Source organism: Pseudorasbora parva, chromosome 2 (assembly GCF_024679245.1).
Source record: "Pseudorasbora parva isolate DD20220531a chromosome 2, ASM2467924v1, whole genome shotgun sequence".
Classification (NCBI taxonomy): domain Eukaryota; kingdom Metazoa; phylum Chordata; class Actinopteri; order Cypriniformes; family Gobionidae; genus Pseudorasbora; species Pseudorasbora parva.
In genome coordinates, this window is record NC_090173.1 from 37,044,295 (window position 1) to 37,060,548 (window position 16,254).

The window sequence follows — 16,254 nt, forward strand, 5'->3', positions numbered from 1 at the left end:
TGACTAACCAATACCAAGTGTGACAAGAATTAAATTAAGTTCATTAGTTGATGTTAAAACTGTGACATTTTACATGGAATTTAAATAGTTCAATCTTAAATGTATCCTTAATTTATTTTTTTTGGGTGCACTTGAGTGTAACCGCTGTGAAAGAGAGTGACGGGCAGATTTTGAGAGGGATGTGAGCGACAGGTAGTCTCTTATGTTTACGGCTGCTGAACTCTTCCTGCAGACTTTTTGTCATCAGTTTCTGTCAGTTTATCTCAGCACACTTCACCTAACGGGGCAGCAGGTAATTCTAAACTTCCTGCTGATGGGACAATAATCTCTCTGTGGGGAACAGCTCAAACTGAAATATTGTGTGCTTGCTGCTAACACGCACACAGAGTGAAAGTTTAAGACTAAGAGACACTTCACACCATGGAAACCGAAGCTAAAAAACAAACTGTTGAAGGTCAGTTTATGTAAATGCATTGTACTGTTGTAATTAAAGCAGTGCTATTAATTATCAAAAAGTAGAAAACACTATCTATTGCTATCTAATTGCAGAACAGTTACTCCCCAACAAGGCTAATGAGTGAGATACTAGCTACGGTCAACAAACTTTAATTTATCCCACACATATTTCCTGAGGTTAATGTTCTTGCAATTCTGAGTTATTTAAAAGGATACGTTTATCACAGTGAATACTTAATTGTCTATTAAACAAGCAAATGACTGCACAACCTTTAGGTTAATGTTCACATTTCAACAAAGCTTCTTGCTTCTCAGTTGCACACTGAAACTGTTTTTTTTTAAATAGTTTCTCAAAAAAAGCTAAAAGGGTTTTCTGTTATTTATATTTCTTTTACAATAACAGCTCAGGAAAGTCGGATAAAGAATGACTTAGTGATTTATACAATGGATTATATGAATGAGAGAGATTATATTAGATTAATGAGATTATTTATGGGCTTTGTATTTCACTACATGACAGAACATCACATGATCATTCTGGAAGCATTCTAATATGCTGATTTGCTGCTCAAAAACCTTTTCTGATTATGAAGAAAACATCTCGGTTACGTATGGTAACCCTCGTTCCCTGAAGGAGAGAATGGAGACGTACGTTGTACCGACGAATTGGGATCACTTCTGGGAGCCCCTATCAGCTTCGAGATATAGAAAACGGGCCAATGAACATTGGCGTGTTTGCTTTGCATATCGCTGTGTGGGTATAAAGCGGAAGCGATCGCCACGCACTGTTGTTTTTCACTGAGGAGCCGAACCTGTGGCTCGAACTGCAGTGATGGTACAGCAACTGTGGCGACGGGACGTACGTCTCCGTTCCCTCCTTCAGGGAACGAGGGTCACCATATGTAACCGAGACGTTCCCTTTCAGTCGGTCACTACGACGTACGTCGTACTGACGAATTGGGATCCCTATGGCAAATGCCACAGTTACTACTACTTCCAGCACCCTGCCGGAGTCCCTCGGACCCCGTCTCAGCAGGCAGGGAATTTCCTGCAGGGAGAGTCACACTGCCATCCCACAAGACCCAAACAGTGGACTATTGGATAACGCTGGGAAAGCGTGCCCCTGGAGGCCGCTGCGGAAGCCATATTACCCCGAAAGGGGATACCATGTGGAAATTACAGGTATGGACTGGCCGTAGGCAGTGGTACATACAGGAGTCCCAGGGGTGACCCCGGCCCCTTTTAGGCGGGGGGCAGTCACCGGAAAGACACGGCTCACCGTAGGGAGCCGTACCATGCAGAATACACATATGGGACCACTGTGGGGGTCACTACATATGGAACCCAGCCTAACACAAGTTCCACCAATGCATACGAGAGTTAGACCTGGCGTCAGACGCTCCGCCACATCTGACTGCCACAGGTTGCGGAGGACTCGACAGGGTTCGCCCACTGGGGAACTTGACTGGAGCATATAAGCGCACGTATCCGTTCCATGAGGAAGGGAGTGGTGCAGCAAGCCGACACTAAAACGGGCACTCCAGTGCTACCGACTATGAGAAGTGAGTACACGGGAAGATACCGGTTCTACATGTAGGCTATAAAATCTAGCGAACGTGTTGGGTGGCGCCCAGCCCGCAGCTCCACAAATATCTGTCAGCGAGGCGCCACGAGCCAGCGCCCAGGAAGAGGCTACACCCCTGGTGGAGTGGGCACTAATCCCGAGCAGGAAGGGCACGTCTTGGGCTTCATACGCCAAGACAATGGCATCCACAATCGAGTGGGCCAACCTCTGCTTGAGGACCTAAAGCTTTGCATTCTGTCCACATAAGTCCGAAGAGCTCTGACAGGACAGAGAAAAGCCAGGGCTGGGTCTGCCTCCTCCGAAGGCAGCACTTGCAGGCTCACCACCTGGTTCCGGAAGGGAGCGGTGGGAACCTTGGGCACATATCCAGGCCGGGGTCTCAGGATTCCAGGCACGATTCGTCAACCGAAAAGGCCTGCAGGTCCCCTACCCTCTTGACAGAGGCCAATGCAGTCAGGAGTACTGTCTTTAGAGACAGAATTTTTAACTCCACTGACTGCAAAGGCTCAAAGGGAGGTCTCTGAAGTGCACTGAGCACCAGAGACAGGTCCCAAGAGGGTATGGAGGGGGGGGGGGGGGGGGGCAGATTTAATCTCCTCACGCCCCTCAGGAACCTGACGATCAGGTCGTGCTTCCCCAAAGACTTACCTTCTACTAGTTTTGCGATTGCGGCCACATACACCTTGAGGGTGGAGGGAGACAGGGAGGGTCTTCTCGATGAGAAGAGCACCAGTCGAAGAACAGGTTCCACTTCAACGCATAGAGGTGCCTCGTAGAGGGAGCTCTAGAGGAAGTGATGGTGTCTACCACAACCTGTGGCAGGCCACCTAGAACCTCCACGTCCAGTCCAGGGACCAGACATGGAGTTTCCAGAGGTCTGGACAGAGGGTGCCCCGTCTCTGAGTCAGGAGGTCCTTCCTCAGAGGAATGGGCCAAGGAGGTGCTGTCGCAAGGAGCACTAGTTCTGGGAACCATGTTGGGCCAGTAACAGGACCTGCTCCTCGTCCTTCCTGACCTTGCACAGAGTCTGTGCAAGAAGGCTCACTGGGGAAACGCATATTTGCATAGGCCCAGGGGCCAGCTGTGTGGCAGCGCATCTGTGCCAAGGGTCCCCTCTGTCAGGGAATAAAACAACTGGCAATGGGCCGTGTCCGGGGCAGCAAACAGGTCTACCTGTGCGGCCCCGAAGCGATCCCAGATCACCTGGACCGCCTGGGGATGGAGTCTCCACTCTCCCTGAAGCACTGGCTGTCGTGAGAGCTCATCGGCCGCACGATTGAGCAGGCCCGGAATGTGAGTGGCACGAAGTGACCTCGGATACTTCGGACCCCAACTAAAAGTATAGTGTATTTTGCTCAGTTTCTCAGTTTGCTGTGAAAATAGCAGCTCTCTCAGCAGCAAGATCGCGGTCGCGCTGTCTTGTGTGGCCAACACAAGAGCAATCGCTTCCACTTTATACCCACGCAGCAGGGCGGGGTGCGATGTTCATTGGCCCGTTTTCTATATCTCGAAGCTGATAAGGGCTCCCAGAAGTGATCCCAATTCGCCGGTATGACGTACGTCGTAGTGACCGACTGAAAGGGAACATTTGTGCTGCTTAATATTTTTGTGGATTCAGTGATCGATGACAATATATATACATCTTTAATGTCACTTTTGATCAATTTAGCATCCTTACTGAATAAAAGTATAATAAAAAACAACAACAACTGAATTTACTGAATATGTTTGTACATTTTCAGGATTATTTGATAAATAGAAAAATCAAGAGAGCAGCATTTATTTCAAATAGGAATCTTTTGTAATATTATAACATATTTTCTGTCACATGAATGCACCACAGTGATGTCACTAAAGGTGTGTGAATGTGGGCATAACACAAATCAGTCGTTTGAGTGTCAGGTACAGATGGTAATATACTCAGATGAAGTGTGTGTGTATATATTACCTGGAGAGCGTAGTTTATTCTGGCTTGCAGAGCGGGAGAGGGGGAGGCTCTGACGGAAGCGGTTCATGCGGTTGAAGCCCAGTGGCATGTCTGCCTCAGACATGGTCTCCAAAGACTCAGCAGATGCGAAGGACAGTTTAGATGCCTGGTCTGCCAAACCTGACTGAGTGGATTGGGAGTGACGTGGACTACGACTCTAAATGAGAGAGAGGGGAGAGATTTTCAGCATGATTTAAAAGAAAAACATTACTTACTCTCACAAGGAGAAACCAAGAGCAAATTCCTCCAATCAGAGTAAACTGCAGCTAAACATGCCAAGTTTCTACACAACACGTCTTACAAAAAATAACCACTGCTGCAAGGTGAGAAAGCAAAGCAGATCATCTCATTCTGTGGGTGTGTAATGATGGGAAAAACAGAAATGCATTTAAAGTCAGCACAGGACAAAAGCCTCTGTGGATATGTAAACAGACTGAGATGCTAACAATTACACAGAACAAACTGTCTGCTGCACTAAAGCACATACAGTAACGGTAAATCATACACTTGTGGATATCCTGTCAGATGTTCCAGTATCATTGCTGTGGTTGTTTTGTAGTATTTAATGAAGAGGGTTCACACAACCGCATCGTGGTGTTTCACAAGCTCAGACACACCTGTAATGAGCTCCCAGGATGCACTGGGGAAACACTGGCAAGCTGGTTTGCAAAGCAGGACAAATCAACAGAGTGACATCACCACACATCAGATCAATTCTCCTCTGTGCTGTGAAAAAAAGCACTCTCAATCTGTATTTTTGTCTTGTTGTTTTCCATTAAAAACAGCCAAACATCTTTAAAACACATTTGTGTAGCATATTATTTTCAGCGAATCAACACTATACTGTTCAAAAGTTTGGGTCGGTAAGAAGGCTCAGTGGCGGAGTCAGAACTCGTCAACTACTTCTTCTGGTTGTATGGGGATTAGATTCATTGTTTTGGACTGCCGCCTTGAACTTGAGAACACATCTGGTGTGTGATACTTCTTGTCGTGTCCCCATTATAGCGTATTTGAAAAAAGTTTAAGGTTTACCATCAGGTTTAGATTTCCTTTTTTAAAACAATTTTTCAGTCACTGTGTAAACTAACTTTAGATATTTTGCTCCTATCACAGACAGTTAAACAAATAAGAGAAATAAGTGTTTACATCTGTGATAGTAATACATGCAGTACTAAAGTGTTGCAAAATACCTACAGTATAATGTTTAACTAATTTAGGGTAATGTGAAATAAATCTTTTGGACCACACTATCTGCCACAAATCTATCTCTAATCAGCAATCACAGGATTTATTTACACATGCTTTTTTGATGCCAGGTAAGGTTTACACACAAATTATTCTTTCATGGTCTATAGCCTCGGCCACCCCATGTTTAAAGTTGTAGTTCTGCAACTGCTTATACCCGCCATGGCTCCATTTATTTGATACAAAATACAGTAAAATATTATTACAATTGTGAAACAAATTATTAATTCAATTTAACTATAATTTAAAATACAATGTATCCCTGTGATGTCAAAGCGGAATTTTTAACCTCATTACTCAAGTCTTCAGTGTCACATGATCCTTTAGAAATAATTTTAATACGTAGATTTGATGCTCAAGAAACATTTATTATTATTAATGTTGAACAATTGTTGTACTGTATAATATTTTAATGCAAACCATTATACAATTTTCAGGGTTGTCTGATGGATAGAAAGTTCAAATGAACAGTATTTATTTGAAATTGATGTTAAAAAAAAGATTGTGGTAAATACTGTAAATTTCCATCAGTTCAATGCATCCTCACTGAAAATGTATTTATTTATTAAAGAAAATCTTTAACTTTTAACTTCCAATCTTTATTGGAAGTTAAAGCATTTTTCTTCTATCTTTAAGCATAAACTGCCATTTAGAAAGATTTAAGATTGAAACAAATTGTTATTTGTATAGACTTTATTCACTTTATCCACAAAAAGACAAAAAATGTGTTTAAAATTGAAAAGTCTTCTGAAAACCCATTTGCACCCTAATGTCTTATGATTGTGTCTATTAATGTTGGAGATGAATTAACCAAGATAATTTCGTACAGCACTTTGGTCAACCATGGTTGTTTCAAATGTGCTTTATAAATACCGCAAATTAAACTTGAAACTTGAAGATGTGCCTGAGCGCAAAGGGCCAGAACTGAGCTAATGGATGACTCCCCAGTGTAACTATAATGGGGTCATTTGTCCACAATAGTGAGCAGTCCAGGTGCTACACAAACACAAATGCCAAATATACTTTTAAACTGCCGGTAACATGCACCTACTATCAGGTTTGACTGCTCTGTATATGATGAATTTTATAAAGAGAATCCATGTAAGATCAAAATATATATATATATTTTTTTACAGAAATACATTTAAAATAGGGCAAATATGGGTAAATATAGAGCTGAAGCAAAGGAATGAATGGGGCAGATTAAGAGCTCAAACAGACCTAAATGTGTAAACTGCTGAAAATTACCATACATATTTAATACATTTGAGCTTTTTTTAAAGTCTGTTGATTAATTCTGACTCTTGGACATTAAACTGCAAACAATGTCATGGTGTGTTTTCAAACCCAGACTGAATTAAGGCAGAAAACACACCACGTTGCTCTAAACAAACTTTGAGTGAAAAACACCCTTAAGACCATTCATGTAATCAAGATATCCCCTCTCTCTTGCACTAATGTGCTTTCAAGTGGCTTTTTGTCAAATGCCACAAGCTCTCGCTTTCGTTTCAAATTTGTATTTGCATCAATAAATGTGTCAGCTTGTATGCTATATTACCTTCCTAAAGTGCAGTATTTTCTGAACTAAACAGAATCAGGGATCCCTGTAGGATTCTCTGCAATAAATCTCCACCTTCATCATAGCACGCACACACACACTTCTGTTCAGTTCCAGGAAGGAGGACAACCCCATGCCAAAATACATCTGACTACAAAATTAAATGAAGGTAACGGAATCTGACAGGACTGTAGTGTGAACTGAATATGATTATGGTAAATACACACAAACCTAAGAAATCCACTACAACAACAGAATCAGTGATACTGAACGCAACATGAGGGAGTACAGATCTGAGAATGAATACATGTGTATGAAATCAATGTTTTATTCACTCATTCAACATGAAGAGAGAACCACACATTCTTTAGTTGTTCAGAAATATGTACATAGACGAACTTGAGTTTAAAGGCACAATATGTAAGATTATAAGATTTTTTTAAGATTTCTATTAAAATATAGAAAACACACTAGAACAGTGTTAAATATTTTGTTGACTTGAGTACTTACATTATCCCAAAAGTTTCCAAGAATATTTAAATCCAGAAAAATAAGCCATTTTAACCAGGACACTTCGCCTATCAATGACATCATACCTGCATTACCTCGATTTTTTAGGTTTATTTAAAATGTGCTTTAATACATTATGTTTTTTAACAACTGCTTGGAGATGTTTATAGACAGAAAACTAATTATTGTACAGTAATGCAGCATTGCATCATACAATATATTTAAAAAAATAATTGCATGCCATTTAGCAACACATCCAGCATTGTGCACACTAGATTGACATCCAGCATTTATTAATATAATATTCAAATATTAATCTAGTTTACTGCAGTGTGCATAAGTGTTTCATAAAAGCTGCAGTGCGAATGCACAGAGTAATGTTATAACATAAGTTTCAACACACTTACTGTATATGTATCTAATTGATAAAACCGTGCCGTTTTACCCCACATACGCTTGACGGAAGAAGCGGAAGCGACTGTGGCATAATAAAAGATCTTCTGCTGTCGAGCTGGGTCTTACTTGTGTCTCATTAGCAGTCGCTCCAGCGACCATTTTCAGCTCCCACAGCTCTCGACCCTGCTCTGCTTCAGTCTACAATAGTGTTAATAATCTCATCAATGAACATGATTTATGTCCGGTCCGGGTCCCATCCCAAATTCTTTCCACTGGCTGTGAGGTGAAGACTACAACTCTAAAGATTCCGTGCTCAATTTCGGCGTCATCAAGCTATGCCTTTGTTTTGAGTAGGTAATTTGTAACTTAAAGCTACACTGTGTCACTTTTTTTGTTTATTCTTAGCTAAAAACACTTAGTTCTTTCAAAAATATATGTGCTCATTAATGTATATTTACTTCTTTCAAGTAATAAAGTATTCTCGTAAGTTTATAATATGCCATTAAAAATACATACGGGTGAGGGGTTCGAATGCTGGTCGCCATGTTGCCCCTCCATCTTGAAAGTACATTAGCCAAAGAGGGACATACCCATAAATGCAAGCTTTGCTTTTCGCGTTTTAACACTCGATGGCACTCATGAACGAGGTCGAATTGGAAGCCATGTTAATCTTGGACTAAATCGGCCACCGTAGGAGATCAAACGAAATTAGAATTGAGAGGAACAGAAACTAATATTCACTGGATGGTCATATACCTTTACACCGCTAGATGGGGGAAAATATCACACAGTTTAGCTTTAAGAGTGTTAGTGAATGATTTGGTTAAATGGATGCATATTTTGATGGAAATAAATGTTGTGATGTTATTTCCTAGGCTAGTTATTTCCATTATGAGGTGCATACATTTTTGGTCAAGATCTTGTATTGACAATGCAAGAGTAAAGCTCTCTGTAAAGTGTACTTCAGCACATCCCAAAGACTTTCAATTAATTTAAGGTCTGGACTCATAGGTGTCAATTCATGTGTAACAATTATGTTTCATGCTCCCTTCCAACCATCCTTTCACAATTGGAGCATGGTGCGCCTTCATACGTGGTTATTTAAGACATAAAAAAACTTCATACCATCATTTAGGGTTAGAAGAACTATTGCCAAACATACTGTATAACATGCTAGAAACATAATAATCACTGCAAAAATTATCCAATCATTGACATCTCCCCCTCCCTCTCTCATTTCTGTCAATAGGGTGGAGGGGGAGATGTGAGGGAGGATATTTCAGTCAGGACTTTTTACTGCGCTGAGTCGAAGTACTCTCAGAAGTGCTATTTCGCCATACATTATAGTTCTCCTTTTTAATCCGCTTAGAAAAGCGCCGCGTTTCATTTTATGTCATCATACTTGACATAAACTATTCGTGCTCAACTATTCGTGTAACTGTATTTAAATAGGGAAAACCTGAAGGTGTTTGGTCGCTTCTCACTTGATCTCTGTTTGGTACCATAGTAAATGAACTGGGCTTAGTGGGCTAAGCTAAATGCTATCAGATCGTCACCGCGCATCAGAGCGATTAAGAGCACGCACTGAGACGAGAGAGGTATGTATCAACTCATCTAAGTTAAGGGAATAACATAGTGTGGTGAAAAAATAATAATATGAAAAAGTGGTGAAGTATCCCTTTAACATGGCTATTATGAGTCCACATAAAGTATTTGTTATTTAAGTTCATACCGAAATGTCTTCTAACACAAAGATTACTGATATCCATTTTTCCTGAGAAAAAAACTCCAGCAAAAGTCTCCATCAGTTCTCTCCATTTAATTTCATTGCCATGAGTAACAATTAAGATATTACAGAATCCTCTTTTATGAGTGTGTAAAAAGAAAGAGAAAGAGAGAGGCATATTTTTTTTCCCTTTAACGAAGTGTCTATTGCAAATATGTAGATTGGAGACAGTATAATGCATAATGTGCACAATTGTATTAAAATAGTGCTATTAACTATTACAAAGAGACAGACAGAGGAGGAAAAGGAATGATAGAGAGAGGGAGAAAGGAAGAAAATAATTGCTCAAGAATAATTTTCCTCTCTCTCCTGCTATTGTTAGACACAGGCTGAAGGCATAGCAGAAATTGCTCCGGCAAATTGCAGTAGATCGTTGGCCTATTCTCATGTTGAGAGAGGTAGAGAAAGCAGGGAAAATGGTAAGCTGGTAGGTGGTCATAAAATGGCGGCATTCTCTGCAGTTATCGTTTGGGACTAATAGCGATGATGAGGACTGAAATGATAAGAGTCATGGGAAGAGGAGGAAAATGGATTAGTTCAGCACACCTTTACTGTCTGCTGGAGGACAAGCTTCAAGGTGTCTCCCAAAAAAAGAGATTAAGTGTGGCATATTGTTTAACAAAAATAGCAAAAAATTATGCCTAACTGGATATCCAGGCAATGCAATATGTGTTCGCTGTGCTTCTCTGTGTGTGTGCATGTGAGTTTTATGATTACGTGAAACTCACTCAACAGGGTCAATTTGGTAAGGACTGTTTGTGGAGAAGCTATTTTAAAGGGGTGATGAATTGAGAAATCAACTCTCCATTGAGCTTTTAATATATAAAAGGTCATGGTAATATAAGAATATCCTGTAAGTTTCAGAGCTGAAAACTTCCTTGTTAGTAAAAGAAACACATTTATAGACACCAGGCCCAGAAAACGAGGCTTTCAAATCAATGACGTATTAGAAGCTTGAAACACCATCTTTATGTGTACGCTGCTTCTGTAGCCCCGCCCAACCTACTCGTGCAGCTAAACTGAACGCGTTACCGAGCAATAAACACGCCGAAGATTATTATAATTTGAATCAGCTTTAACCACGACTCTGGAAGACTTGGAGTTAAGCTTTTCTCTGAGAAAAGAACAAAGAACGGCACTGAAGTCATTCTTAAAAAGGGAAGATGTGTTCAGAGTTTTGCCGACCAGATACGGTGAATGTTTAATTTATCAACAAGCTCTGTTTCACCTTCGTTGCTCTGGTTGGTTGTAACGAATATCCTATCGCGTGCAGAGGGAGTTTGAAAGACAACCGTTTATCCCGCCCCTTTTCAAGCTAAAATATAATATCAATTTAATATAAAACCTTGAAATGGTGAGCTGTGGTGAGGCGGGATTTTGAACAAATTCCTGAGATTCCTGGATAGGCACTGAATGCCGCCACCAGTGTGTGTACACTAATTGAAAACAAAGTGTTCGAATTTTAAAGACGTGGCACAGCACTGAGCTTTATGTCCGATGTGCGACACCCTTTAAACCTCACTCTCATCCAGGTCATGGCACCAATGTAACCCCTCCTGTTCGAACTGCCCGCTTCAAGCGGGACTCGAACCTGGGTCCGCCAGCATGAGAGTTGGATGCTCTAAGGAGGCTAAAGGCAACAGCCTCTCCTCTCCTCTCCTCTCCTCTCCTCTCCTCTCCTCTCCTCTCCTCTCCTCTCCTCTCCTCTCCTCTCCTCTCCTCTCCTCTGCTTGTTCTTGTCATGGTAAGATAAATTGTCAGATGTTTTTAGAATTTTTTCCCCTTTCGGTGCCGATACTGAACCCTAAACAGATGCCTTTTAAAAGCAAACATCTCCCCTGGCTGGTTACGCCACATAAAATTAGCCTCTCTGCAAATTTTGTCAGAGTTGTGGTTTGTTAATTTGGTTCCTCTCTCATTTTAGCTGCCTTGTTCTTTACTATGATTATTTCTTCACATGTAAAAATGTGTTTTGATGTCCAAGCAATGGTCATTGGCTTTTTTTATGGTTTCTTCCATTAGCATAAGTTTAAATCATTGGAGCTAGCAATATGCTAACAGTGCAGTGAGGGCCCAAAGCTTGTTGTTGACAGTGTTGGGGAGTAGCTAAGTTCAAATTGCAGTGCTACGAACATAAACATTCAGTTGCTTGACAATACTTCAGTTGTTTTTCAATATGTCTAGCTTTTTCAAGTAATTAGCATTTTTCAGGTTCTCACAGTGTTTTAAATATGTTTTGTTGTTTGTTTTATTAATTATTATTTATTTAGTTGTTTGCATGCAATTATGCATTTGTTTATAGTTATTACTACAGTAACTACATGTAATGTGCAACAAGGACAATGTAAAATAAAGTGTTACCAATGTTTCTCAGATAAGGCTCATGTGAAAACATTGTGACAGTGTGATAAAAATATGTTGTTTCTTGCACGTTGTGACATTTTTAAAGTGAAATGTCCAGTGAGTGGTGCTTAAACCGCATTTAGTTTTATCTTAAACTACCATGGCAGTTCAGAAATGAAATGTCATCATACCCTAAACCTAACTGATAGTGTTAACAGAAGCGAGGGAAAACCTTGCTTCTACAAGTCTTTGAGCTTGTGTTTTGTGGGACTCGTATATAGCTCAAGTGCATATCAGGTAAGTTAGTGAGCAAGTTTACTATATTAGAAAAGCCATATAGAGCTGGTTATGTGATGTAAATGTCAAAATATAAAATATATCATGCGTAGCATCAGATTTGGCAGGTCACGTTAGTCAACTGATCACGTCTACCTATAGGAATACCACGTCTATCACAGCATACATATGTAAGCTCCTTCAGTACTATCAGCAGCTATCGTGTCTCTCCTCCTCCTCTAGTCAGTCAGGATTTGGTATTTTTCAACATTAATGATATCTGCAATGCATCATGTTGGTTCTGTTCTGTTTACCCTAAGGGGGTTATCGCGGCTCTTCCTGCTTTTTTCCATGATAGAGTTCTTGCCCAGAAGAGAAACATACTGTAAACTGTATCCTTATTGTCAATCATCTTTGACGATAGTGGTCCTGACAGAAATGTAGTTTACAAATCATGTTCTATGGTTAAAAGGATCATAACATATTGTGCAAGGAAAGTAAGTCTTTATTAATCAATAATCTGGAGAAGATTCGCATATTTAATGAGCTTCTGCTCCCGTCAGTTCACGTGAGGGAGGGATTGTTTTGAAAACGGCCGGAATAATTATCTGACAGGGCTCAGTCTCAAAACATATTTATCAAACAAACACAATGATTTATCTCTCATCCACCCGCGATTGATTTATTTTTTTATTACTTGGCCCGCCCGATTGGTGGATATAAGCGTGAACCACACACACACACACACGCCCATGTGCTCTTCAAACACAACAGAGGCCAATAAATGAATGTTATTTCAAGATTCACTGGCCTGCCAGTGTGCTTACGTTTTGGTAGCCGTCTGGAAAACACATAGCCCCGGGGGACGTTCGGCTTTGCGAGCCCTGGGAGTCTGAACCCGAATCGCAATGAACCAACAAATAAAGAAATCTCCAGCCTGTGACAGCGTGCTGGTATGCTCTGTTAGACACATCACGTACACATAATCAATACAATCTGTAACAAGGCAATAGCTACTATCGCATATAAAAAAACATGTTTTACTCACAGAAGTGTGTTGCACCATTCCTGTATATACAATATAGAAGGTACATCATTGTTTTTTAATCTCAATATATCTGCAAATCCAGTGTAGACCTGTGTCTTGTTTACAAACGATTATCTTATCTAATTATAATTCCCCCTATAATTTTAAAACTGAGCTTGTGCGTATATAATGTGTGCGTCCTGTGTGAGATACCTGAGACGCGGCGCAAAGCTTCACGTACGGTGTGCCGACCCCCTTAAAGGTTGGGTAAGTGTTATATCAAAACCGTTTTAGAAAAAGGACTCGGGCCGAGTGGAATAACAAACCTGTAGCCAATCAGCAGGTATAGGGCATGTCTACTATTGATGGTGAGAAGAGCGCTCGCTCTGTGCACGTCATTATTCAAAACTCACGAGTCACACATGATGAACAAAAGGCGAGAACTAGCCTAATATATGCTGGCTTTTGCTTGACTATATGCTCAAGTGTCATGTTTGCTTGTTTGTCTATTTGCGATCATATTGTGGTGGCTCACTTCAGCGATGATAAAGACCTGTTCATTTCCACACCATATGGAGCATTTAAATCTCCTCGCTGTGTGCTTCAAGCATCAGCTCACACAATGTGTCCGACAAGTAAGATACTATACTCCTAATATATGTTTGTTTCCTCTTTTCATGATCTATATAACCCTTATCCGGTCATAATTGTAATATGTTGTTAGCTGGACTGTCGTGCTTGTGTTCTATCGAGTTGTTTATGAGAACGGTTTGTGTTTTTGTGATAGAAGGGGGTGACTTTTTCATTGAATATTCGACCTGGATTAGTTACACACAGATTCTGCTACAGTCATTGACTGGGTTTCGAATGTGTGGGGCAGAGCTATCGAAATAGGGCCGAGACCCTTTTTGGGGGTAGGGGCGTGTTTGTTTTGGTGATTTACAATGTGAACAATGGTTATCAGACAGCACTTACCCCACCTTTAAGGGACTGAGTGTAACAGAGGCAAGCTAGTAGTCGCTGTGCGAGTAAACCTCCCTCCTCTGACCTAAAGAAATGCTCTAGCGACTGACACTAGAGGCTGCAGCCTTTAGCTTCGTTGCTAGAGCGTCCGACTCTCATGCCGGCGGACTGGGGTTCGAGTCCCATTTAGAGCGGGCAGTTCGAACAGGAGGGGTTACAAGGGCACCAATAGAAAGCAAAATGTAAAGATTAACAATTAACAAAGATTAAAGATAAACAAGAGAGTTTGAGGTGTATACGATTTTACAGAAGTAAGATCAGAGGGAATCCATTAGTCTAAAATGAGAGAAAAAAATTATATGATTCATAAACCCTGACAGAGAAACCCAACACACAGACAGACTCTGGGACAAAAACACAGCTAGACCTGATTAGTCTCACATTAATGTCGATATGTACCCATACTCAAACATGTGGTTTGCATGTTATAGTAGATGGATTTTAACAGTCAAATTCCAAAAACATTAACATTAATATTCTAGGCATCGAAAATGAGTGTGTCAGTTGACAGGTGGAGTGTAACATGAGTAAATAAGTGTGAGAGTGAATAAGAATGAACATAATCAGGAGGATCCGATTACTGAGTCTCACTCTAATGACACGTTTATCACAGCCTCAGGTCATTTCCTGTATCCTTGTACAATTACACAGACCCATCTCTAATAATAGACATTTTATCCCTGTTAGAATAAATATCATTCACAATATAATAACAACAAGAGATTTGAGGAAATAAGTATAAATGTATGTTTCTGAACCAACATCCTAACATTATCAGCGTACTCACTGTTGTGGCTTTCTGATGATTTTTTCCTAGAGTCTTGTGCCATGGGTTTGTAAGATGCTGTGACAACAAAGAAGTTCAGTTTGTAAAAACATCTATAGAGACCCAGGTGTTTGTTCTATTAAAGGTTTAGTTAAACAATGAAATTCTGTCATCATTTACTCACCCTCAAGTCATTCCAAAGACTTTGGTTCATCTACGCAACACAAATTAAGATCTGTTGATAAAATCTGAAAGCTTTCTGTCCCTCCATTGACAGCTACACAACTACCACTTTACACAACTACACTTCAAAAAGTTAATCATAAAGAGATCATAAAACTAATCCATTTGAATGTGAGCGTTTTAGTCCAAATTGTCTGAAGAGACACGATCACCCTTTTTAATGAACAGATTACATTTAGACTTCTATTCACATTTAAAAATCTATCAGTGAAAATAAACAAAAGCTCAACCAAACCTGTATAACACATGAGAATGGACCTCATTGTTTCTTGCTGAAGCTCAAACTACGAAACACTCGAGAAAGAACCTCATTGGTTCTTGCGGAAGCTCAAACTGCCTAACACATGAGAAAGAACCTCATTGGTTCTTGCGGAAGCTCAAACTGCATAACACATGAGAAAGAACCTCATTGGTTCTTGTGGAAGTTCAAACTGCATAACACATGAGAAAGAACCTCATTGGTTCTTGCGGAAGCTCAAACTGCATAACACATGAGAAAGAACCTCATTGGTTCTTGCGGAAGCTCAAACTGCATAACACATGAGAAAGAACCTCATTGGTTCTTGTGGAAGTTCAAACTGCATAACACATGAGAAAGAACCTCATTGGTTCTTGCGGAAGCTCAAACTGCATAACATGAGAAAAAACCTCATTGGTTCTTGAGGAAGCTCAAACTGCATAACATGAGAAAGAACCTCATTGGTTCTTGTGGAAACTCAAACTGCATAACATGAGAAAGAACCTCATTGGTTCTTGCGGAAGCTCAAACTGCCTAACACATGAGAAAGAACCTCATTGGTTCTTGCGGAAGCTCAAACTGCATAACACATGAGAAAGAACCTCATTGGTTCTTGTGGAAGTTCAAACTGCATAACACATGAGAAAGAACCTCATTGGTTCTTGCGGAAGCTCAAACTGCATAACACATGAGAAAGAACCTCATTGGTACTTGCGGAAGCTCAAACTGCATAACACATGAGAAAGAACCTCATTGGTTCTTGTGGAAGTTCAAACTGCATAACACATGAGAAAGAACCTCATTGGTTCTTGCGG

General features: G+C 40.5%; 1 protein-coding gene across 25 annotated transcripts in view; it reads right to left on the reverse strand.

Annotated features, from left to right (window-relative positions):
* srcin1a (SRC kinase signaling inhibitor 1a) overlaps positions 1-16,254 on the reverse strand; it is a 161,441-nt gene that overhangs the window by 51,491 nt on the left and 93,696 nt on the right. For 17 of the 25 annotated variants that reach the window (XM_067418845.1, XM_067419032.1, XM_067418889.1 and 14 more), the window contains 2 exons: positions 14,980-15,036; positions 3,990-4,185 (listed from right to left, as the gene is read on the reverse strand). In XM_067418845.1, the coding sequence (XP_067274946.1) occupies positions 3,990-4,185; positions 14,980-15,036 (253 nt within the window). The remainder of the gene's footprint in view (positions 1-3,989; positions 4,186-14,979; positions 15,037-16,254) is intronic. The other 8 variants (XM_067419041.1, XM_067418954.1, XM_067418944.1 and 5 more) reach the window with 1 other exon arrangement.